Source organism: Panthera uncia (assembly GCF_023721935.1).
Source record: "Panthera uncia isolate 11264 chromosome A1 unlocalized genomic scaffold, Puncia_PCG_1.0 HiC_scaffold_17, whole genome shotgun sequence".
NCBI lineage: Eukaryota > Metazoa > Chordata > Mammalia > Carnivora > Felidae > Panthera > Panthera uncia.
In genome coordinates this window covers 61,864,022-61,890,521 of record NW_026057577.1, presented here as the reverse complement: position 1 = coordinate 61,890,521, position 26,500 = coordinate 61,864,022, and the positions used below count along the sequence as shown (strand labels likewise).

Here is a 26,500-nt window from a genome sequence, read left to right as displayed (position 1 = left end):
TGTACGAACTTCCAGCTTTAAGATACATAAGTAATAGGATGTAATGTAACACAATGACTATGGCTAACAATGCTGTATGATATACAGGAAAGTTGACAGTAAATCGTAATAGTTTTCATCACAAGAAAAAAAAAATGTTTTCCCTTTATTCTTTTTTCTTTCTTTTCTTTTTCTTTTATCTATGTGAGAAGATGAATGTTAGCTGAACCTACTGTGGCAATCATTTTCACAATTCATGTAAATCAAACCATCATGCTGTATGCCTTAAACTTATACAGTGATGTATGTCAGTTAACTCTCAGTAAAATTGGAAATAATGGCTTTTATATACACATATTATAATCCTCTTCACACATATTTAATTAAAAGTATAATTATTTAGGTCTGTATGTTTAAGGATGTCTAAAACATGTGAAAGGAGAAATGAGTCTTTTATAAAAGTCTATAGACATTTATAAAATTCCCCCAGAGTATTTGATTAACAAAGAGTTAAGTCTATATGAATAAAAATCAGACAAAAGAGTGACAAAATACAGGAATCTTTCTGTTTGGTTTGGTTTTCTACCTTAATCAAGTAGAACCAACGTCTTACAAATCTCTTTCCCCATCTGGAAATGTAAACCAGGATGCTGTTTTTGTAAAGCCTGTGTAGCTATAGGGCAGTGGTCCTCAAACTGGGGCAGTTTTCTCCCTCTCCCTCCCTCCCCAGGGATAGGTGGCATGGTCTAGTGACGCTGATGGTTATTACAAAACAAAGGAGGAGGATGGGGGCATGGAGAAGAACGTTCCAGGCATTCATTGCATGGAGGGCAAGAACGCTGCTACACATTTGCAATGCACAGGACAGCCCCCACAACTAAGCATTACCTGGGCCAAAATATTAACAGTGCTGCTGTTGAGAAACCCTGCTTTAGGAAAAAATAATATGGGGCATACAAGAATGCTTGGATCACAAAGGGAAAGGCATGACTCCAAGGAACATTTGGAGACTTAAGAAGGCAAACATGACATTCAGAGAAAGACAAACAGTTCATTAAAGACTTCTTACACTAGAAACAGGGAAAAGAGCAAATACCTGATTTGCTATTTTCACGAGTCCCATGGCAGAAGTGCTGAAGTAATGCACAAAGCCAGGGAAGCTGCTCAGACAGAAAGGATAGTCAGAATAAATTTGACTTTAGATAAGACAATAGCAGAGAGAGTGACAAGGCTGACAGCTGAGTTTCATCTGAGCTCTGTGTATCTCAGTGTTTTCTTTCTTCTGATAGAATTTCTTAGTATCGGGGTTTAAGTTGTTCCTAAAATATCTGCAGAGTGTGTATTTTTAGTTTACTACTTTTATATCCAAAGACAAATGAATCCAATGAATTTTATATTTTGCAATTGTACTCTTACTTGATGAAAAGTTCTAGGTCTAGAGGCTAAATTTTCATATTCTAACACCATTATCAATTGTGAAAGGTTAAAAAATTTTTATGGAATTCCTCTTTTTTTAAAGGAGGACGTCTATACAGTGTGCCTCAGAAATTCAAACATATTGGTCAATAATAAACACTTTCTAAAATCAGTGTTCTTAATTTTATCTGTTTAATGTTGACTAAGCAATGCTTGCTACAGAGCTTACATCACAAATGTTTTTATTTTAGCAGACGTTGAAGGTATTCAACAAGAGTGACGCTGTTTTTGTTCTATTGTTTATAAACACATAATGAGCTCCTACAGAAATGATTATAAACTTCAAATGCCTACAAAATGAGGGAACATCCCTAGTGAGGGAGGGCAATGGTTTTTAAGCCCCAGAACTTCAAACCACTGACACGTTCCAACATGGACCAAATGGTACCAGTTCTTATTTTTCTACCAGAGTAAAAAAATCCAGATTATTTCATGACATAACCCGATTCTTAGATGTTGACTTTTTTTTTTTTTTTTGTAAGTTCTCATCAGAATAAACAGGTAGGGGTGCCTGGGTGGCGCAGTCGGTTAAGCGTCCGACTTCAGCCAGGTCACGATCTCACTCTCCGTGAGTTCGAGCCCCGCGTCAGGCTCTGGGCTGATGGCTCGGAGCCTGGAGCCTGTTTCCGATTCTGTGTCTCCCTCTCTCTCTGCCCCTCCCCCGTTCATGCTATGTCTCTCTCTGTCCCAAAAATAAATAAAAAACGTTGAAAAAAAAATTTTTTTTTAAAAAAAAGAATAAACAGGTGGACAGACTCTTGGGCTGGTACTTTGTTTTTCTTAAAGATACTGCCAGGTAGTTTTTTGCAATACGAATATGACATTGTTATCTTCAGCATCTGAAATCTAAGGTAAAGACATTACTGAAAATGAATTTTGCAAATGTATTGGAGGAGTGAAATATTCCATAAGCAGCAAGAGATGCCATATATGACATCCAGTTTGTGTCTTGAAATAATGAAGTTTATTCATCTTGAATTTGCTTGATAATTGAAATGCAGATTAGGTATGCGTTATTAATTGATCATTACCTGTTCCTTTCTTGCAGGTATAGGTGAGATGATAATTGCAGGGAACATCATTCCACTGGCCGTTCTCATGCCAAATGATTACAACACAATCTTCTCCAGCAGAAAAGAAGCTGTCTGGCTGGTTGGGCCGCCAGTTCTCATATTGCTGTAAAAATGGAGGAAGAACAGAATTAACTACTTGATAGTCGAAAAGTAACAAATGATAAGAGCAACAGAGCCATTACATTGCAATGGAATTAGAATGACTCAACAGCTTTTGTTGAACTATCTAACTGAAATTATTTTAATGATAAAGAAAAAAGCTTTTACACTCTGAATGGAAAATATACGTATTTCAAAGTCTCTCTTCAGCAAATGTGTATTTTTTTTTCCTTTGACAATGAGATACGTCTGAGAAATTTTGTTCTAGATATCCTACATTTCTAAATATGTAATGAATGCTTGACTTAAGAAATTTGATCATGTTATTATTATTAAGTGTAACAATATTAATGGGAGTGGAAGCAGAGAAAAAAAAACCCATAATCTCATCACTCTGTCATGTTTTCTCCCAGCCCTTATGGGCACATGTAATTTTATGTAATTATAATGACAGTACAATAAAATTTGTATTTTTTCTTTTACCTCTTTGCCACTATAAAGTATGTTTTCTTGCCTTATTTAATGTGATTGGTTTTATCCAAATTCATTTATTTGGTTAAGAAAAATTGAGACATTTGCTAATTTATTTTTTATACTTACCCAATATACATGTTTCCATCATTTCATATTCAACCTTCCTTAGTAATTTTGTTTTATTTTTTTATTAAAGTTCTTACTTATTCATTTATTTTTATTTATTTTGAGAGAGACAGAGAGAGAGACAGAGACAGAGACAGAGAGGCAGAGAGAGAATCTCTAGTAGGCTGCACACTAACAGTGTGGAGTCTGATGCACAGCTCATTCCTACAAACCATGAGATCATGACCTGAGCCAAAATCAAGAGTCAGAAGCTTAACCGATAGAGCCACCTAGGTGACCCCTGAATAATTCTGCTTTAGATGTGGTTCTTATATGCACTATAAGTTAAGTTTTGCTTTACAATATAAATCTGGAAGTTGTTTTCTCTCAATTGGAACACTGACCACATTTAAGCATATTGATACAAAAGACAAACTGTTAAAAATATATCTTGCTAGGAGCGTCTGAGTGGCTCAGTCATTTAAGCATCTGGGTGGCTCAGTCATTTAAGTGTCTGACTTTGGCTCGGGTCATGATCTCATGGTGAGTGGGTTTGAGCTCCTCATGGGGCTCTGCTTCATATTCTGTGTCTCTCTGCCCCTCCCCTTCTTGTGCTGTCTCTCACTCTCAAAAATAAATAAATAAACATTAAAAAATAATAAAAAGTCATATATATATCTTACTATAAAAATATATTTGTTTTTCTTTTATGTTTTTCTATTGATTTTCTTCTTTTTTAATTAAAAAAATTATTTTTAATGTTTATTTTTTGAGAGACAGGGAGAGACAGAGTATGCGTGGGAGAGGGGCAGAGAGAGGGAGAGACAGAATCTGAAGCAGTCTTCAGGCTCTGAGCTGTCAGCACACAGCCCAACACGGGGCTCCAACTAGAGAACCATGAGATAATGACCTAAGTTGAAGTCAGACGCTTAAAAGACTGAGACACCCAGATGCCCCTCTATTGGTTATCTTTATAACTGTATCTGTAGATGGTATCTTTTGATTTCCCAGTCTGGGCAATGAACTATAACCAGAATTATCTTTTGCTTTCCATCAGAATAACACCTGTCATATTCAGCACCTATAATGGATGAAGCCCTTTCCTAGGTACTTGATATGCATTATCTCTTACAAGAATCCAGTAGGATTTGGAGAAACTTGGACTTTGAGATGTTAAGCACTCAGGGCTCTTGGGCTTACATTCAATTTCTTCTTACCTTAAAATGTTGTCTCCATCATCAATAATTGTATGAAAAACACAGTCCCTATGTCTGTTGAAAAATTATAAACTTCAGACTATAATTAAGAGAGTAATTTCCTAGCCTTGGGTCTCCTGATAACTAGAATGTGATATGGGACAAGTTTGTTCAGCATCTTTCTGGCTCAACTTGAGAATCATGTTTTCAATATGCTTTGCCTGCTATCATGTTGTACATCACATCTAATGCTACCAAATCTGATAGAGTCAAACTTTCTTCACTTGGTAGAAGGACAGATTCAGATTCGTGTGCAATGGCTGATATGACTATCTTTCTTGGTCCTACAGATCTATGTCTTTTCTTGAATTAAATTTAAAATAAGTTTGTGGCTTGAATTAAGGGATTTTATTTGGGAAGATAGAGAAAAAAGAGTTGTATGTAAGAGTAAAGCTGTTGTTTCCAACTCAGAACATGCCAAACAAACAAACAAACAAACCAATAGTACTGTGGCTACTTTTATAGCTTTTAAAAATGTATAATAAGTATACTAGACAATATCTGATTTTTCTTCTCAGAAAAACAAATGGCTTTTAAAACTTTTAAGTATGGTAAAAACCTTGATCTTTGATAAAATAATTTGTGAGAAGATCTAAAGTTTGAAAGCCTCCAGATTAAGAGACCTGCTACTTTTCCTTCAATCTCTTTTCCTAGCTTTGTTTTAAAATCCTCCTCAATCATGCCAAAAATTAAGATCGAGATAAGGAGATCCCCACTATGTAAGAGTCTTTGAAAAGTGATAAAATTGCAAAGAACCAAGGGAAGCTTAATAAAGGTGTGGTTTGTGTTTGTTTGTTTTTGCCAAAACACAGAATGAAGGGTGTTTTTATTTTTCTGGTGGAGATCCAGAAATTAAATGGATTGAAATCCAACTCTAGTAGCCGGAATGGTACCTCTGAGTTACTGCCTTGATGGCCTTGGGAAGGAAGATCAGAGGATCCTTTGACTGGCAGGTCTCCCTGAAGCCAGGAACTGACAGTTGCTCTAAAAGGGATTGCTAATTATTTCTCTGTTTTCCTTTTCTTTGCTTACTTCCTTTCCCTTATCATCTCTCACCCTCCACCCATAAAGCCTTTTGTTGTTTTTGCTTTTGCTACTCTTTTAGATAGATAATAAACAAGGAAACAGGAAATGGAGCGACAAAGCAAAATAAAAGTCATATTCAACCTGTTGCTGATATGTAACTAAGTTGTCTTTAACAGACCTATTAAAGCAACATCAAAATAAAAATTTAAATTAAATTAAATTAAATTAAATTAATAAGCAAAGGAATAGGAATTCCTTAAAACTAACAAAGATCTGTATTGGATATTTCCTATAGCCAAAGTTCCAGAGTTCCTCAAATACTTATGGATTTTGGAGCTCAATCATTTCTAGGTTACTTTCTAACTAACCTCTTACAGGAAACATGTAAAAGTCCTCAAAGGTGGATAACTTTCCCACACATCCACAGGATATGCAAACTGTGTAATGCTCCCTGAGTCCTTGTCCCTACACACACTCCCAGATCTCTTGTTTTATTTGTCTTCATAATAATTAACTTCCGATGTCCTATGTAATTTATTTATTGTATTTTTTTTCTCCTTAATAGAATGTAAGCTCACTGAAGACAGGAATTTGGGGTTCTTTTGTTTACTACTTATCCTCATTGCCAGGAATTATGCCTGGCACACACTGGTATTGTTTAATAAATAATTTGATAGTTAGAAATAATGAACAACAGAGTGTGTTGCATTCTACCCTATCCACATCTACTTCTAAATGTTTCATTTCTTTTAGAGAGAGGGAGAGAGAGGCAGGGGCAGAGAGAGAGAGGGACCGAGGATCCGAAGTAGGCTCCACACTGACAGCACCAAGCCCTATGTGGGGCTTGAATTCAGGAGCCATGACTTCATGACCCTGAGCCAAAGTCAGATGCTCAACCGACTGAGCCAATCAGGCACCCCCACATCTACTTCTAATCAAAGATGTTGCTCACTGTTGGCAAATGATACATGAGACAGACAATAACCATTCTGGAAAACAGTTGGTGATAGACATCAAGAACCTCAAAAAGTTCCACCACTTACATCCCATAATTCCACTTCTAAAATTATATCTTAAAAAAAAAATCAGAGATGTGAACAATAATTTATCTAAAATATTAATTATACTAGCAGCAAATGGGTAAAAATCTATAGAGTGAATATATATATATATATATATATAGTCTGTATATCTTGTCTGTGAAGAATATATAGGGAAATGGAAAATACTAAAAGAAGTTTTAAGTTAAAATTAAAAAGCAAAATACAGAAAATATGCAATGAAAAGCAAAATACGAAAACCATGCAATGATCTAAATTTTACACATACTCTCAGATATCTAAGTTATATGAGGAGGTAATAGTTTATTCTATATATTCTTATATTTTCCACTTCCCTAAAGACAGCGTGAATTATTTTTCTAATCAGCAAAAATGAACACTATTAGACGGTCTATGCAGCTATCAGAAAGAACTTATAAATTTCTTAGCTAACCTTTTTCTAATCTAACCTCAACAAATATCACTTCAAGTTACTAGTTCCTGGCCTGCCATGTATTTTGCAGCTGACTTTTCCTCCTGATCTGAACAATGACTGCCTCATTTTCACACTGAAATGAGATTCAGATTCCATGCCACTGAAGTGATTCTCAGGGCTTAGGCTGCCCAGACTCAGACCTCTGGTAAAAGATTTAATTGTTTTTGGTGGGAATTACATTTGGCTTGCAACAGTGATTGAAAACCTGCGTTCTGTGTTGTTGCTTGGCAGAACTGTGGCTTAATGGTGCAGGACCAAATTTTGGGTCTGTGGTTTTTACAAGAATGTTGGATACCCACAGGCATGTCACACTATTACCTCATATCTGATAGCTCCATTGTGCAGATTTATTTTGGCTAAGATGCTTTGATTTTGCTCCATGTTATTGCCAACCTAACTTTAGCAAAGGAAACTCCAGTTTTCTGAATAACTCTTTGTTTCCTCCTGAATTCTTTACAGCTTTATTTTTAATATCACTTGCAGGGTAAAGGGTATAAAAAAATAAATCATTGATTTCAGGTTTAATAATATATTTTTTCACTGAAGTTAAATATTAGAAAGAGATCTCTCCTCAGGAAATCAATTCCAAGTTCTAAGAATGTAATAGAGCCTCTCTCAAATGGACAGTGTCTTATACACACAGAAATGTAGATTCTCAGAATGGGCAGAGAAAAATGCCCTACTCCCATCTTGATTTTTTTCCTCCTCATTTGGAGTCATAAGCAAACATCCTGGGTGATCTACCCTAGATCAACCCTCTTCTAGGGCTGGACAGGCAAACTGAGAAATATGCCAAAAAGCCAGCACAGTTTATGGAGAATTCATTTCAACACCATTGACAAAAATAAATGCTGATCAGACTTCTGCACATTTGTCTGTGTCTCCGAGACTCATGTTCTCCAACCCAAACCCCAAACTCTCGTTGCCTCCCCCAGGGAACAGAATAATATCAAGGCTATGTCTGAAAAGAGAACTCTAAATTACTTTGCATTTTCGTTCTTTCCTGATGGCAGAGAAAATTAGGACATACAACTTAAGTAGTTGATATAGAGGAAAGCCACTTCAGATATAAAATTTTCTACGTGTTCTATAAAAAACTTGCACTTTATTAAGAGATAATTATTTTGTATCCAGTATGAAACTGCTTAATGTTGCCTATTATATGGTAAAGTTGCTCCTAGAGTTCCCGTTAAATGACTGTTCTCTGTCTCTGTAAAAAACCAAAGTGCCAAAAGAGACAACTATTTCAATTAAACTGGATTTTGTAACGTTTCAGTTGTTTTCCCTTTCTTCCCCCCCAAATGGATTTGAATACATCAGCTGCCAAAGGCATAAAATGATTCAAAAAACCCTGGCCAAAACCCAAAAGCTATGCATGGTTCTCTCACATGAAAATTATCTCTACAAACCAGAGAACTCATTTGAACCAATCTTAATACTGAGAGGGAAAACTCAGAACTGAATTAAGTTACTCATCAAAGTCTATCAAACCTAATAAATACTTAGCTTATTTTGTTCCAAATAATCTGTATTTTATTGTCAAGAATTTGTTTCTGTCTCACATTAACATAAAAGCTAAAAGTTAACCTGCAGGTCTTCTGGAGAACACAGGACCTCCCAGCCTGCCAAAATTCTTCACTCTCAGTGACCTCAATTCCACAGACCTAAGAGGGACTTGACTGATTTTTGTCAAGGAGCATAGCTAAGGAGCTCTTCTCTCTCCTCAGCTCTTTGCAAGTCTTCCCCTGGATTCCATAAACACACTGGGGGGGGGGGGGGGGGGGGGGTGTGTGTGTTTGGGGGGGGGAATTGGGGGTGGAGTGTCTGCTTTTGAAATTTATCTTTCAAAAGTAATCTACTAAAGTTAGAGTTTAACATCCTTTCAAGATGAATTTCTGATTATATATAGTTGGGACTCTAGGAGTCCCAACTATCATTCAGAGATACCAGGGGATCTTTTATCTGTAAAATACACACCACAGGGCCTTGATCAATGGCGCTAACATCTCAGCAGATAACTAGTATCACAAGCACGAACAAAAGAAATTGATGGCAAAATGTAATGCGACTAATTGACATTTTCCTTACACAGAGATGAAAACTGCCTTTTTTCCTCAGGTTAAAAAGCCATTGTTTCAGAAATATAGAAGATTTAGAAATAAACTTTCTAAAAAAGCTTTGTTTTGCTTTAAAAAAGAAGTTTGCTTGGGTTCAGCTTTGAGCATGGCTCTCAGTTAAAGAAAAGAAACAGGATATCCAGTATTAATCAGTTACTGCTGTGACAGTCCTATCCCAGCTGGTCCTCTACTTGATACATATGTAAGCAAATCAATTTATGAAGAAAAATGCAAACAGCTAGGTGGTGAAAAGGAAAAACTGGAGTAAGGAAGGTTCCTCAACCACGGAATGACTTACTCTTACCCCTCTATGCAACATTCCAAATAGTATTTGTTTTTCTGTGTCAAAATTTTGTATAAATCTTGTAAATTTGATTCAAAAATGAAAACTTTGAAAATACAAGATTCAAAAATGAAAACTTTGTTTCAACTTCTGGTGGAGAAAGAATCCCCAGAACATTAAACTCTTGTTTTTAAATCTCTTTTATCAGCTTCTTGAAAGGGAGAAGTTTACAAAGCAACAGGTCCTATCAAAACTTAATTGATAATTAACTCTATGAAGAATAATCACTGGGCACTAACTAGTTCTCCTTAAAAGTTAGATACTCTGTTCAGAATTTCTTGATTTCTTTTCATCTCTATTAAAAAGAAAACAGAATTTTCACAGACACTAGATAAAATTGCAGTTCATCTTTTTGTGAGACACAAATGTGATATTTACCACTCTTACACACACACATACACACACACACACACACACACACCTACAAATACAGAACTTCTTGGCACTAGGGAAGAATTATCTAAGATCTATAGAAATGTCCCTATTCCCACACACCTGGTGGCAGGTAGGTTCCCACCATAAATATGATCCAAAATGGTTCAAAGTTTAGCAGAATAAACAGCAATAGACCTCTGGAAATGCAAAAATTGAGCCACCCACTAGACAGATTTGATAGCTAATTGAACAATTCTCACACACTAGCCAGCCACTAGGTACACTTCAAATTTGTACCTGAGAAAAAAAAGGACAAAATATTTCATCTTGTGGATCTTCAGGGTATCTCATGTGTAACTGAAACTGCAAAACTTGAAATCCTGAATATGCAGCTGCCAAGGGCCTTCTTTCATCTATCTATATAGCTATCATCTACCTATGCACACTTTTCGCTATAATTTTTCAGCTTAGATACAGTCACTTTTTAGTCTTTAAAATTCACTATAATTTAAATTATCTTAAATGGCCAATTAAAGTCTCTATGTTTCAGAACTATTATGGATTTTGCCAAGCACATTTAAATAATCACATACATTCCATTGGTAAAAACCATTCTTGACATTTGCCCAGTGAAGCTGTCCTATAACATAATATTTTATTGTAATTGATGGGAGAACATACTAAATCTAACAGTCCAGTCGCTGCTTTCTACCTACTCTCCCTCCCCCCAAACACTGCTAATTTAATTCTCTGTGAAAAGCTTTCATAAGAAAACCAAAAATGTCCTCTAGGTTCACATACCAATGTAAGTTGCCAAGGAAAACTTTCCACTGTGTTCTATTACTGTGTATAAAGTGAAGATATGAGAAACGTTGGCTCTAATATTTGCCTCAGTTGCTAGGATTTTACTAAGCATGTGACTCTGTGTGTTAACTTCACGCTGTGTTTGAAAAATTATCTAATCTCACATTTAACTTTCAGGTTCACAATAAGTATATAGTATATTTTAAACTCCAGACTAAAGGAACTTAATTCACCAGGAATACTATTCCTTCGTAGATCTAAGTGGAATTCTGGGTATGTGAAGTTTTGAAACACAAAATACAATATGACCACTAGGTGGTGATATCCCTCCATTAATATATCATGAATTACCAACTAAGTTACTTAAAACAGAATTTACAATACCCCCCCAATCATGATTATTTACTTCATGTATCAAGATGAAATGATTATATGTGAAATGTTCTCTCAGTTTTGTGAGGGAAAGCATGAAGAGAACACTTTGCTAGAAGATGGACCTCAGCTAAACAGCATTTAACAATGTGATTGCATTCTGTTCCGTTACAGGTAATGGCAGCTATAATCCGATTTTTCGATCTGACTAGAATGTTATCTACAATAGTTTATTTTTCTCCATTTTTTCTTTTAAAATTATCAGATTATTTATATTTATGTCAATGGTGAAACTGCATCAGAAGCAAAGTCAAATCTATAATACCCACCTCAAATCCTTACAACAGGGCAGATTGTAAACAAACACGTATGTGCGCAAATTACTGCCCGCGGTGTGATTCACATTTAGTTTTTTTTTGTTTTTTTTTGTTTTTTAGGTAAAAACTTACCTAGACTAGCCATAAAATGTGGTACCTGTACTAAAAGCTGACTTCTGTGTGCAAACCCCTATCATCACCTGCAAGGGACAGTGCCATGGCCGTATTCTCAAAGCTACAAGTATTAGCCAAATGCCACCGATGCCAAGGGGAAACAGATAACCACAAAGTATAAAAAGCCAACTCCACAAATAGAAACACTTTCCCAAGAGGACCGCTTACCCGTTTGAAATGTTTGAAACGTATGCTGATAAGAAACCACCTTTTCACAAAATAAAGAACTCAGAGTAACCACTCAGGGTTACCCTCAGCCTTTCAGAACATAGGTCAACCAGTTATCTGCAAGGAAGTGAGGAGCACTACTTATTACAGAAATCAAAACATTTGGTAACTTTAAAATGCCTTTTCTCCCCCTAGATGGCTATGCTGCACAATAGGCGTTTGTTTTCGGTCTGCGGGGGGTACATTTAACTTTGCTTTATTCAACTCCTAGGGGGCAAATGACCTCCCGGTGAGGTAGAGATCTACCTCTTCTGATCCTTGTACTTGCTTAACGTTACTCCAGTCTGGGTCCTTATTTATTTATGTTTTAAGGGAGGTTATAGTCTTGCTGTTGTCTTTTAGTTGAACAACAAAAAGGAAAAGAGCAGCTTTGTTTTAAAGGAGAAAGAGACATTTGTTTTGTGTCACTGCCCTGGGCTGGTAGGCTGGAGTTGGATCCTACAAACATGAATATGCTGAAGGGAAGAAAAACTAACTTGGGGTCTCCTGATAGCTGTTAAAATGGCAACATGCCCATTATTTTCCTAGCTGGCAAGTCTCTGTGCGGGAGAGACAATCTGGCAGCTCTTGAGTACAGCACTAATCTCATGTAATAGCGTGAGCTCACTGCCCTACAAAGCTGTAATTATCAACAGCATTTTCTAAAGGATGTGAGTTCCTCCCACCGCGAGAGCACTTGGAATGGGGGAGGGGCAGGCAGAGCCCCACGGAGCCCTTTGCTTTTAACCCCCACCTCGGAAGGAGCCAGTGGGTTCCCTCACCCCAAGCTTGTTTGCGCAGGTCTTCAGGCAGGAAGCGCTAACGATCCAAATGCAGTGGGAAACTGCCAAAACCCATTCCACAGTTTTGTTTGCCTTTTCCATGAATTGCCTTAAAGTAATTAGCAATTAAATTTAAATATCTGTACATGATTTTAGAGTTTCATAGAGCTGCTGGGAAAGCATCTGTGAGAAGGAATTGATTTTTTTTTTTTTAAGGAGAATCTTGTCAATTATGAAATGATTTTCCAGTGATGGTAAGTGTTCTTCCAGCCCTGTCACCTATCTCTAGATATCTGCGCGCAAGTAAAGGCAAGGCGGAGATGAGGGTTTTGTGTTCCAGAACTTCTATGACTGGTTATATTTCACACGTAGAATCACAGGAACCAGTTGTTGGTTTCAAATCAAACTGAACTGCAACACAAATAAAAATTTTTATTAAGAGCTGAATGGTCTTGGGCAGAACAGAAACTGAGAATTCTTCCACTCATGAGTAATGTGTTAAAGGATGAGGAAACAGCATATGTTTTCCTTGGCTTTTAGGTTAATATAATGAAGTCTGTGAAGTTTAACATAATTAAATTAATGTTGATATGCGGTGTGACTTGTTCACAGACAAGTGGCATCTGACTTGGATCTCAAACCACACCACAGCTGACACATATCCATCTGCAAACACTTTACAGAGCGTTTTCTAATGTTTTCAGGTAGACAAAGTAAAACTTAAGTTTTCAGTTCGGGGGTTTTGTTTTGCACTGTTTTCTGCCAAATCATGGACAATCCTTTCAAATGAGCAGAAACCTACAAATGAGTTTAGAAAACACTGGGAATTAGCTCATACTCTTGATTCTCTTTTCAATGTCCAAGACATCTGGCAGAGGGAGGAGGAGAGGAACCTTTGTGTTTATAAAAGGGTAATAATGATACCTTCCTGTAGAAAAAAAATTAATGGTTTATGGCCTGCAACTTGTTACTCCTTTTCTCTGCCCCTTTTAAGTGTTTATTCCTGAGTTAAGGGCTATTTCTTCATTGTTTCTACCTTTTTTCAAAGCTGGTTTTTCTCACAATACTTTGCTTGACAGACTGATGAGTTTATTTATGAAAAAAGGAAAGGGGTCTCTGTATTTAAAGTCAATCCACAAATCTGGCAATTCTCATGCATCAACCCTAACCAGGAGGGTGACTGGGTGTCCCAAATTCTAGGTATGCCAGCTTGCCAGGGCTGAACATGCTTACCAAGATGAGAACAAACAAAAAAGGCAAAATTCAGTTACCTTCCAGAAATATTTTTCAAGTAGTATTTTTTTAAGTGCAAAAGGCTACCGATTAGCCTTTTGCAACCTCTGTCAGAACTATCGAGGGGCAAGATGAGCTGGTTAGAGCTAGAAAATAAGACCTTTATGGTTCTGTGAATTAGTAACTTGTTTGAGAACTTCCCGAAAAGATTTAGACAAGTGCGGAGGAGAGGAAGGTTTTCTGTTTCCTCTAATAGTACTGGACAGTGAGAAGAGGGCTGTGGCTACTTCCCAGGAAGCTGACAAGCCAGCAGCCTTTCAGGGCTTGCCTGAGTGTGGACAAAATAGAGATGATAGAAGGAAAATGAGAAAGAGACATAGAAAGATTTTTGTTTGTTTGTTTGTTTCTGCTTTTTGTTTTGTTTTTGGTTTTTTGTTTTGTTTTGTTTCTTGCCAAACAAATCAAACACTCCAAGGCTCCTCAACATTTTTAAAAGGAAACTGGGTTGTCAGTTCTATTCAATCCTCAACCTCTGCACAACACTATCTAAGGTGACATTTTCCTTTGAAGTAACTGCTTCTGATCCACTGAAGCATCCAATCCCCAGTGGTGAGGGGTGAGCTTTAGTGGTGCTGCAAAAACTCACTAAAGAGAAGAGAGAAAGGACCAAATTCTCCCCTTGTCAGAATTTATGCCTGGGGGTCAGAGAGAGGAGGGAGCATGATGATAACAGCTTTAAATCTCTGAGGTCCAGGGGTTGAATTTAAACCAATTGTTTGGGAGATATGTTACAAAAAGTAGTGTCATGAAGGCACCTAACAGTTTCCAATGCCTGATTGTGCTATCCATGGACAGTTGTCTGTAGTCTGTAGTTGTACAGAAAGTTGTGAAAATGATTTTGCTAGGAAATATATAGATAGGACAGTATAAATGATTCCATGCTGTTCTCTCATGTCTGGCTGCCTCTATGCTTGAAAGAACAGACTCAGATAGAGGATGAATAAATGAAGCTCTGTCCAGCCTTAGGCAACCAATTCATCCTTAGTCAACCAAACTATAAAAAATAAAATAACATTCAGGGATAAGATTTTCTTTTGTGTGTTCTACTACATTTTGGATTTGGATAATATAGGTTTTCTAAGTAATTTTTCTGCAGAAAGTATAATGACAGAATATGTGCCTATCTTGAAAAAAAATCCTCCTTCAAAGTTTTGAGTAATTGTTGGTTTCCTAAAGCTTCATGGAAAATCTGCCCTGATATAACTCAAACCTGCAGGGGTGGCAGAGGCTGAAAGGTTTACTTTCCATTTTTTCTTCCCAGAGCTTATTGTAAATGTATTCTTGGGACAACCATGGACAAAACTGTCATCATTTCCAGTAGGCACATCTGTTTTCCTTTGGGTTAATAACTTCCCTAAGATGCAGTACACTCAGCCATATATATATATATGTTTTGGGGGAACTTTTTTTTCCACCATTTTTGAAATCTCATCTATTATGTTTTAATGTTTTTCATACTGGTACAACATTAAATTAAATATTTAACTTAGATAAACAAGAATTGTCACAAAGTGATTCACCCAAAAGTCTTAATTGGTCATTTCATGATTCAGAACATAACAGAATAAGATGATTGAGCAATGTGTAAATATTAATTACCATTCAGGGGTGCCTGGGTGGCTCAGTCGGTTAAGAGTCCGACTTCGGCTCAGGTCATGATCTCATGGTTCATGAGTTTGAGCCCTGTGTTGGGTTTTGTGCTGTCAGCTCAGAGCCTGCTTCCCATCTTCTGTCCCCCTCTCTCTCTGCCCCTCCCTTGCTTGCCCACATTCTCCCCCGCCCCTCTGTCAGAAATAAACATTAAAAAATATTAATTAGCATTCAAAAAACATTAAGTATCTATTTTTGTCAACAATTCCACTAGGTGCTGAAAAAATAGAAATGAAGGTTAATCCCTGCCTCAGAAAGCTCAGTGTCAGGAAATTAGCCCCATGGAGGTCAGTGGTCAGATGCAAAGAGGACACAAGAGGCTTCTGGAACAAGTAGAGGAGCTCTTAGTCACAGTCAATTGGGAAGGCTTCCTGGAAGGAGACTCTTGCCTAAACAAGGCATATGAACATTTATTAAATAAAATTATTCTAAGCACTAGGGCAAGAGTATGCAAAGATCCTCAGGAGTTAGATGTCACGGCTTATTCCAGGAACTGTGAGTATTTTGAGATGATATTGCTTAGGAAGTGGCAGGTGGAATAGTGGGCTTGGTATGCCAGGCTCATAATTAGAATTTTATACTGAAGGCAAGAGGAAGATATTGCAGGATTTCAGGAAGAGAGTAACAAGAGTTCATAGTAAGGGAAAGGGCAGGTCATAGGCACTGGAAACATATCTGGGGGAAACACTTCAGACTAGTCATTAATTTAACAATTAGGTTAAAGAAAGAACTTAAAACTCAACTAAAAGTATGGAAGCTAGATAAGAAATGTTTGTTTAAGTTTGCCAGCTTTAATGTGTATTTAACTTGGATAGTTTAACTTAGTGTCTTTGAAGACATCACTTGGGTGACAAGTGAAGTTATTCATTATTGAAGTTATTTGTCTGAGTTTCTAATAAAGTACTTGGGGCATTTCGCTATTAAGAGATCAATAGTCAAGTTAAAGAACAACTCGTCAATAGAAAACTAAGACACAAATTGAAGTGTGACTGGTTATTAGAAAACCTAGTGAGAAAATAAAAACTGGAATGTGTTAAGAGAAAATAACCTTAATAAAAATCACAAAGGTTAAGGCTAGACCCAATTTCCCTCTGAGTACACTTTTGTGAAACTTACTGGGTAAACCCCCCAAATGATAATAAAAAAGATTTTGAAAATACAACAAAAGCAAGAATTTGGCATGTTATCCACACCATATTACAGGGGCCAATAACGTGGAATGAATCAATCAGAATCTGAAGAACAAGGGCAATTTAGATAACTTGGCCAAATAACACTATTAATGTAGTACAAGCATATAAATCGACATCTCGCGATATAGCATAATCCTGTTAACTACGATATAATTATACTGCAAGTTTATTGAAGCAGAGCTTAATTACTTTAAGAAAAGAAATTATTGAGACTGAAAAACCTAATAGAAACTTGTTTGCTTTTACTGAATTGTAAGGCTGAATAACAGATGATAATATACAGTAAATATCAAAGGTCCTTTTTGTTTTAATACTGCTCTACCTCCCAAGAAGAATAAGCTCTAATAAATCTTTCAAACAAAAAATGGGGGCAAAGGGGAGAAGGGAGAAATCACTCTAAAACATAAACAAAGTCCTTAAAATTGCACACAGTCAAGGTAACACCATTTCCAAGTGTAAGCGGATACTGCTTTCTCTGATGTAGAGTTTACTATTAGGGATCTTTTCAAAGGCAAGACATTTGGAGTAAACAGCGAAACAAAGAAGAACTATTTTATTCAAAGCCTGCAAACATATGGAACCTGTTAAGGGGATGGTGGCTGCAGAATGAACTACAAACGAGTTTAAGAGACACCTAGGCTGTGTCAGAAAGGAAGGGATAGAGGCGAGGGTGGTTACAAAAGCAGAGTGGGCCAGAGATCAGTCAGATGGGAGGGAGACAGGCTGTTGGGCAGATGGTCTTTTCTGTTTCAAAATGTTCAAAGTTAGGGACACTCCTTAGCACACTTTTATTTGACACAAAGAGGGAATTAAGAAGAAACCAAGGGTCTGTCAGAGTGCTTTCTAGATTTGCTTGTATTGTTTCTTTGATACGCTTTGCTTATTTATGTAATTCATCTGCTCACTTCTTCAAACCAAGACCCTCACTTGATGCTCTCTTCATAATCCTTAGGTTTCAATGTAAAAACGTGAACTCATTTAGGGTAAGGTTCTTGTTTACACTGTACAGTTACCTACATGAGGTCATGTTATCTTCCCCTGAAAATTTCCTAGGAAGATCAATATATTTCTCTCTTGCAAAGTGCAATTCTTGCTTACTTACCAAGTTTAGGACCAGTCTAGGCCATGGAAATGGCAATTAAGTTATTTTTATACAGTATTTTTCACAGTCCATTGAAACTTAATGGACGTAGACCAAAAGAAAAAAGAAAAAAAAAGTTGACTTGGCTTGCTTTGGCATAGTGGAATAATGACATCTGATGAATCAAGCTCACCTGAATGGCATTTGACAGGAAAGGAACATTCCCTAAGATGTTTTACAGACCTCACCCAGCTGCCAGCTAGAAGTCAAGATTCAGTGTCATTAACCAAGTTCATAGGTAGTATAAGGGCCCTGTCCTAGACACCATAAATAGTAAAAAGCAGGCAAGAAAACCACTTCTTTGAAAAGCTGAACTGCTAATGACCAGAATAAACATGTTGCAACACACAAAAAAGCTAAGAATGAAAACATACAAATCAGTTCCATAGAACCAATGAGAAATTGAAGTTGGGGACTTGGCCTGATCAGGTCAGTATGTAGCAAATGGCAGACTTTACATATACCACACCTCGCCAAATGCCAGGCTCAGAGCGGGAACATAGAGGTACACTTTCAGATAAGCTGTGGTTAAGGTCTGCAAGGAACAAATAAGCACCAACCAGAGCCCTACCCGAGTTCTTGGCGTTCTAACTTCTGTAATACAGATGGGACCTCCTAGGACTTGTACTTTTCAGTGGGCTATGTGTAAAGGAACATGTGTGGGAGGAAGACTTAATGGTGGGTCTTAAGACTCAAGTTACCCCATAGGACTGAAGTATTCATTCAACAAAAGAAAACTCGTTAAATGCCTATACTGTATAAAATACATTTGCAAAATTATAAAAAGTCTTAACTATCTATAACATACATAAAAAATCCTTTAATTTTATATTCACATACACATTATAAGTAAAATCAAAATAGTTTATCTTCAATTACAATTCAAATACAGAAGGATTCACACCATACCAATCACCATTAATCTAACTGACCAAATTATCCTCCCTGAAATATTTATTTATTTTAGCAAAAAAAAAAAAATATTTATGTATTTAGCAAAATACACAGATGCAACTTTTGCAGATATACCATCCACTTCGGACAATGAGAGAACAATGAGTATTGATCCAGAGGATATGGTTGATAGATCTTATTGGGAATATATTTTACAATCTACCTTCCCTATTTTTTCTGCATCTTGCCAAAGAACCTACTTATGAACCTGAATGGCAAATAGTGCTGATTAAACATAAGGAGTGATGACAGAGAGAGGGTAAGCCAGACTTTATTTTAGGGTTGCTCAAAGCAAAATGTAATAAGGGATACCTTTTCAAATCAAGGACGTGTCAGCCAGAATAAAGCATGGCTTTGGAGACAGGCCTGAGTTCACATCCTGACTTTGCCACTTAACAGAATTATGACTCTGGGCAAAAATCTCAACCTAACTGACCTTCCCTCTCTTGACCTGTAAAACACTTAATACCTCTCTTAAAGATTATTGTGGGGGAATAAACACACGCCAAATGCTGAGTATGGCAACTGACACAGAGATGACCTGAGTGGTATGTCCAAAAGAACACAGAAAAGCTTTCTCGAACAGAGTAGAACTTCCAAAAGCAGAGGTTATTTCTGCATCTGTTCTAGGACGAACTTTACGTTTGGCCAAACTCATTACATCCAGATGAGTGGCAGGTAATGAATGAAATTTAAACATAAGAGCTTAAAAATTATTTTCAATTTTTCCTGCTATTCATCTAATTTAGAACTGAATTTATACCTATCGTTTAGCCCAGTGGATCTCAACTTGTCTGCATTTGAGAATCACCTGGAGAGCATGTGGAAAATATAGCTGCCAGAGGTTTTGCTTTAATGAATTTGAGCTGATGCCTAGGCACCAGTTGTTAAATTATGTTCCCCAGGTGATTCCAATGAACAGCCAGTGCCTAGAACCACTAGTATAGCTAACCACACTTGAACTACTTCTAAAAAAATTACACTCACATGTATCTAGAATAGTGACTCAAAACAGGTTCAGCGGTCCTAAGAATCTCATTTCAGCCTACTCAAGGTTCTGGCCAGTGTTACCAAGTCATTCTTTAAGAAGCAGAGAAAGCTCAAAACTATGTAATTAGCAGTTTGAGTGGAAGAAAATCCACAAGATCATAATTCAACAATCTTTCTTAAGATGAAAAAAAATGAGCATTTTGGTTGGGATAAAAATGAGCCATGCCATATAGCAGATTTCCAGTGAAATTATGTAAGAGAGAAAGGTATTTTTTTAAAGGCCTTTTCTCTTACATTTATTCTTTCCCTTTTTCCTTTGAAGCTATAAAAAGCAAAGATAACCATCTGAAAGACAAACTTAAGGCAATTCTGCTGATTATGTGGTTTTCCAGTTCAACAGAGTCTGATGTGCTGCTCTTTCAAAGAGAGCCACAATGATGGGAGCACTGTTTGTGGATCAGTTAGCATGGAACTCCATCCTAACACTAATTTTTTAAAAAAAATTTTTTAATGTTTATTTATTTTTGAGACAGAGAGAGACAGAGCATGAATGGGGGAGGGGCAGAGAGAGAGGGAGACATAGAATTGGAAGCAGGCTCCAGGCTCTGAGCCATCAGCCCAGAGCCTGACGCAGGGCTCGAACTCACGAACCGTGAGATCGTGACCTGAGCTGAAGTCGGACGCTCAACCGACTGAGCCACCCAGGAGCCCCTCTAACACTCATTTATTTCACTGAGTGACCCTGATCAAGTCACTTAACTGGTCTCCAGTCAAATACACCCTCTGTAACATGCAATCAGCACACAGTACCAAGGTCCTAGAATTGGTATCATTTTTCATGCACAGTCAACATTACCAGTGTGCTGCCATCGGTCCAACGGAAGTCATGTTCAAACATCTTGTCATTGAGGCCTATCCACTGATAATCATGGCCCACACCTAAGACAGGGGAAACAACACAGATACTTTTACTACCTTTCCCATATATGGATGAAATGTATTAAAGAAAATTATTTTCAGAGTGAATCATGCATCCTCTTTCCTGGCTGGATTTTTGTTTAGTTGCTCATAAAAATCTCTCATAGTCTAACTATCTTTTGTTCTTCTGCCCAGTGTGCCTTAAACTAAAAAGCTAATTCACAAACATTGAGAAACATTAAAATATCAGACATAAGAAAATAATTTCCCTAGCAGTTTCCTATAATTAAATATTTTTTCCAGCCTTACTCATGATAAAAACTTTCCATTTTTTTATTAAGCTATGCCATTGGCAAAAATTCAGTGACCTGATAAAATGTGACAGATCATTCCCATACTAGCCTCACTTTGGAAGCCACATGTTTTTTCTCAAAGCATTTCAAACAATGAATACCTAGACCAGATAGTCCTGTAAAATTATCCTCAAAAATAATTACTTTCATCATAGATGAGTCACTGGTAAGAATACCATGCAAAAAAGTTAAATGAACCTCCATCCAAATTGCAAATTAACTATCAAAACTTCTAAACGATAGCAGGCTTTATGAGAACATATTTAACAGAGCATCAAACAATGCTTCATAAGCAAAAAACTTCTACATATTCGCTACATAAAAGCAAGCTGTTCTCCTCTTTGTTCCAATTTAAGGAGTTATTCAACAGCTCTGGTAGTAAGTTTCATTAGCTTTCAGTCTCCATTTGTTCATGCCCTTAACATGAAGCCCCCTTTCTATGGCTTAAAACCATTAGCGGTGTGGATAAGAACCAATTTTGTGCCGAGGGTAGGATTAGGGTGCTATTACAAATTCAGATTTAATTAGTGGGATAAAAATAACTGGAAGCAATTTTGTCTTTAACTTTAGACAACATATGCACATCTTCAAAATAGAAACTACAACAGCAGCTGAGAAGAATGAGATGGAACCATAAGAAGGGGCCATTTTGGTAAGTCAAAAAATGATCAAATAGCAATTTCATGTGACTCAACCTACAGGGTGCTGTTTCACCTACTGCTGGCAGATCAGGAAATGCCTTCCTATGTGAGAGGTGAGTATTTCTCAAAGTAGGGGACTCATGTAGGAGAGAGGCTTTTAAGTAGTTCAGATGAGGGACTTAGTAAATCAAACTGCAACGGAGAATGCTACTTCTGTTCAGTTAGATGCAAAGAAAACTAAGATGGTGACACTGAGTGAGCTTCAAAACCTTAGTATGCTTGCTACATACGGTTCACAAACATCTGTTCTTCATGAGACAGGATGCTTGTAAGATGCGCGCCCTGCAGACGGCATTCCCTTTCAGCTGCGTCCCATGTGCGCCGATGCGCGAAGTATTTGTAGCACTGCCCTTGGAATTTGTGCCAGCCATAGTCACACGTCTCTGTGTCTGGAAGAAACGAAGCAGGAGCTTATTAAACTCACCTATGTCATTCCATCTTGCCTCAGGGATCTAAGTGCTAGTAAGAAGACCTAAGCCAGTATCAATGCAATGTCCCTGAAATTACATATGAAGAAAATTTGATCACGATGATGAAAAAAGTATGATAATGATAGCCCGATTCCTGCCTAGCGGGTGACTGTACATCTCTGGACTGAAAAGTCAGTATCTAACTGCAGTTTCCTTGATTAGAGCCAGTTTCAGCAGGAAAGAAAACTGGAAGAGGGGCCAGACAAAACTTCTTAGGCTGCAATGTCTACTGACTCATTTGTGAAGCAACTGGGGCTAAGTCCTTACCAACACAACTTTTCTGAAGAGAATCATTCAAGTGATAAGATAAGAATTCCGGCTAATAGGATTATGAATGCTCTATTTGAAGAAGGACTTCAAAGTCTCTGGAAGTAGTTCCTTTACCACTTCCCAGAGAGATAGCTGGGTGGCCATGGGATCTTGTCAAGTAAGATTTACAGCAAGAGAAAAAAAAATCTTCATCGGTAGGCAGCTTCTGGGATACAGCTAGGATGGGATACAGCTAGGATTGCGTGCCTTCTTCCCCAAAGGACAGGAAGTATAGGTAACTCCTTGTGCAAATGCATCATGATTTTAAGTTTCTTTAGAAAGAAATAGCAGAAGTCACATCCCATCACGCCACACATGCATATGCATATTTTTTTTCTCTTTTGTAACAAGCATACCATAACCAGTATCCTGGTGGGATGAGAACATTTTTCAAATATACCTAAATTTTAAACAGGCAGTAAGCTGCAGCTATACCTTCTATAGAGATTTGAGATTGCCAGTTTTTAAATATTTTCACAGGAAAGCAGCCTTGCTCATAGCACCGCCTTGTCACCGGCAACTTCTCTCAGACTCATCCACTCACAGGTGGGGTTAAAGTGTATGTATTAAATGATGAGCAATGGAAATGATTTGGACTATCACAAAACATATCTCACAAACATTCTGAACTAGTTACACATAACAACTAACAAAACTGCAATGTTTATGGAATTTTAGGTACCAGGAAAACTTCCCACATTACCTATTAACCCATCCCCCCATCCCCTAATCTTACTAGTTGATGAAGGAAACAAAATCCTACTAGATGAAAGAAATGTTTGCTTTATAGGTCAGGCTTAGTGGCCAAATTGATAGTCAAATTGTCTCCTGACTCTCACACCATTTATTCCCCTTTCTATAATTGTGGGAAAGTATGAATTCTGAGAGATTTTAATGTTTTCCTGGCTCCAGGGATTTAGACGATAGTCATACAACAGATGCAGCTCATCTCTGGGAGCAGTCTGTATTTCAGTTTAGTTTATCCAGTCTTGTTGTTAGTTATAGCCAGCTGACTAATTGGTTTAAATAACGTGCACTGGAGGTTTTAAGTTTTATTCAAGTGTTGTTTGGAGACCACCAAATCTCATAGGAAAGGACTAGAGACACAGTTAGATGGTTTGGTATAAAAGTAGCATTCAGCCCCGAAGAATGAAATGTAATTTGGCTACTTGGATGTAGCAATTTTCCTTTTGCAATATTCATGTGGAAGAATTTAGAGGTGAGGCAGGAGGGGTGGGGAGGAAACGAATCTTCATATAAGAGGGAGTTAGTTTATAGGGGAGGACAATTGGAAAGAATTTTAGAAAACTCTTACTGCCAAAGTCAATAATGTGATATTATAAAAGCATAGCTTTCCTTAACCATGGGAATTAATATTTATTTAAGACAGCTTAAAATTCTACAGAATCCTTAACTTATTGAATAGGAAGTTTAAAACAATTCTTCTACACACTCATATCCTCTATTAACCCAATGGCTTTAGTCCAGTTTTCTTTCTTTGTCTTTTATCATTAAAATAGGTTATCGTTACATATGTTTTCCCTTATACCAAAAATCCTAAATGATCATAAAATTTAGATGCACAACCACATCATTGCTACAACACCTTTCTCAGTTAACAGGTGAGTATATTTCTATCAGAACCCAGGTCCAAACTGGAAGTTTGTTTGTATGTTTGTTTATGTACATATATATGTATGTATGTATGTATTTATTCATCTGTACTATTTTTTTTAATTTTTTTTTAACATTTATTTATTTTTGAGAGACAGAGAGAGCATGAACAGGGGAGGGTCAGAGAAAGAGGGAGACACAGAATCTGAAACAGGCTCCAAGCTCTGAGCTGTCAGCACAGAGCCCGACGCGGGGCCCGAACCCACGGACCGCGAGATCATGACCTGAGCCGAAGTCGGTCGCTTAACCGACTGAGCCACCCAGTCGCCCCTCATCTGTACTATTGAAACCATAGATTTACAGTCCTGATGATTATGAATATATGTGCAAATGCCACTCAATAAACTTTTTATTGAAAAAAAATCAAATATCGATATGGATTTACATAACTTTTATTATTTATGTGTTCAATAAATATGTAAGGAAGGACTAGGTGTCAAAGAGCATCTCCTAAGGATGCTATTCTGATAGGGGTTATTGGAAGCAGCCTGTTTGTTCTTCCAATCTCATCTAAAAATAACACGATACACATTTCATTTATTAAAAGAACACATTTGGATGATATTTTCTTAAAAATCATACATATAGAAATTCTTCTTAAGCTTTAAAACTACTATAACTCATAGATTACATGATGAAGACCCAGATTCAGTTTTGCCTGGGTGTGCTGGCTATGGTAAGGAAGGGTACGATAATTCTGGTTCATGGCTACAGAAGCCAAGACTATCACTTTAGAGCAATTTTACTAAAAATGTATTCTCTTTATGTCATGTAGGTAACATTTTCAACATCTGTGACATATAGCCGTCAAGCCTTAAGAAATTGTTAACATTTAGGCACTTCTTGCTGGCAAGCTGTATCAATGACTTTAGTGTGGGGCAATTTGTGTGTACAGAATTGTTTCCATACTGTTGTAAGATCCCCTTCTAGAATTTTATTTCCATTATCACTCTACCAAAACATTTCCCCTATCCCAGAGTTACTGGGACTTGGGAAGTTACTAATGCAGAGAAGAAAGGGTCAGCTGAAGAAACAACATAGTCATCACTAAAATTTGGATAGAAAACTGTTTAGACAACAATGCTGCTGTTAATGAAAAAAATATTTGTTCTTAGGCAACCTGAAAAGAGGAGAAAAAAATCTTTCAGTGTCCTGGCAATAAATCACAGGAGCACAGCTGCAATCGGGTAAACAGACTGGGATAGCTGTTTCTCAGCAAATGATGTGGATGAAAGTACACTTGCTTTAAGACAAAATAGAATGTACCCGAAAGCTAGTGGCACCAGAAATGAGAGAAACAAAAGCAAAACCTTTTTAAGATAGACATAAATAAAATGCTTATCCATAAGAGTTACTTGTAAAGTGTGAAGATATCAAGAAAAACCTGGGCTTTATAAAGCAGCCTAGGTTCATTTTCCCCACTCTGTAATTTACTAGTTGTGTGACCTTGAACACATCACTTTTCCTTTCTGAGCCTCAATTTCTGGCCCGCTTCCCACAAAGAAATACTGTCAACTAAACAAAATGATGTACCTGGAAACATCTGGTAAACTACAAGGCATTCAGCAAATAACATCTCTTTTTATTCCCTGCCAAGAATTACACTGAGTCACCAAGATTGGGGACCTTGTCTGTTTTGCTCAAAGTTCTACTTCCAGTGCCCAGGACAGCACTTGGAAGATAGTAGGTGCTCAGTAAACATTTGTTGAATGAATGAGTTTTTGAATTGCTCCTTGGACTTGAACTAAGGGAAGCCAGAATCATTTTAAGATAGCTGATGTTTCACATATCTCACACTTTTGTTTTCTACAAAAAATGGAATCTTTCTTACTGCTTTCTTTAAGAAAAGGATTTTGCTTAGTCAATCTGCATATTTACCTTTCAAATTCTAAAACAGGTTCATCCTATGCAATAGAAAGAAAGAAAAAAAAAAACACCTAAAAATGGAGCCATCACCCATCCTCTTTGGCAATTCAATACATGCTGCTTTCAGTTTTGTTCTAACTGTGGTGACGTCTGGATTAACATTGCAAAGCAGAATGTGGGGCCAGACCAATGTGTCTGAGCGTCTAATACATTTTCGTTCTGTCTGGTGGAACAGAAGTTTGGCACTAGGCACTTTGTTCAAAGCCAAACCACTGTATGACTTTAAGTAAAGGAAATAGACATTACAAAGCTGAGGATGCAATGTGTTTCTGATTGATGACTAAGAAATGTTACCATTAACCACCTAAAATACACTCTCAGGTTGGCCATAAAATACAAATTACAGGGATCATGAGATTCAAGCAATCCTGAACATAGGCCTTTGTTTCATTCAGAAAAAGTAGATGCTTCTT

At 37.1% G+C, this 26,500-nt stretch overlaps 1 protein-coding gene across 4 annotated transcripts in view; it reads right to left on the bottom strand.

Moving 5' to 3' along the window:
• The window catches only part of VCAN (versican), a 120,417-nt gene that overhangs the window by 14,801 nt on the left and 79,116 nt on the right, over window positions 1–26,500 (bottom strand). For all 4 annotated transcript variants that reach the window (XM_049649762.1, XM_049649761.1, XM_049649760.1 and 1 more), the window contains 3 exons: window positions 21,939–22,097; window positions 20,593–20,675; window positions 2,487–2,631 (listed from right to left, as the gene is read on the bottom strand). In XM_049649762.1, the coding sequence (XP_049505719.1) occupies window positions 2,487–2,631; window positions 20,593–20,675; window positions 21,939–22,097 (387 nt within the window). The remainder of the gene's footprint in view (window positions 1–2,486; window positions 2,632–20,592; window positions 20,676–21,938; window positions 22,098–26,500) is intronic.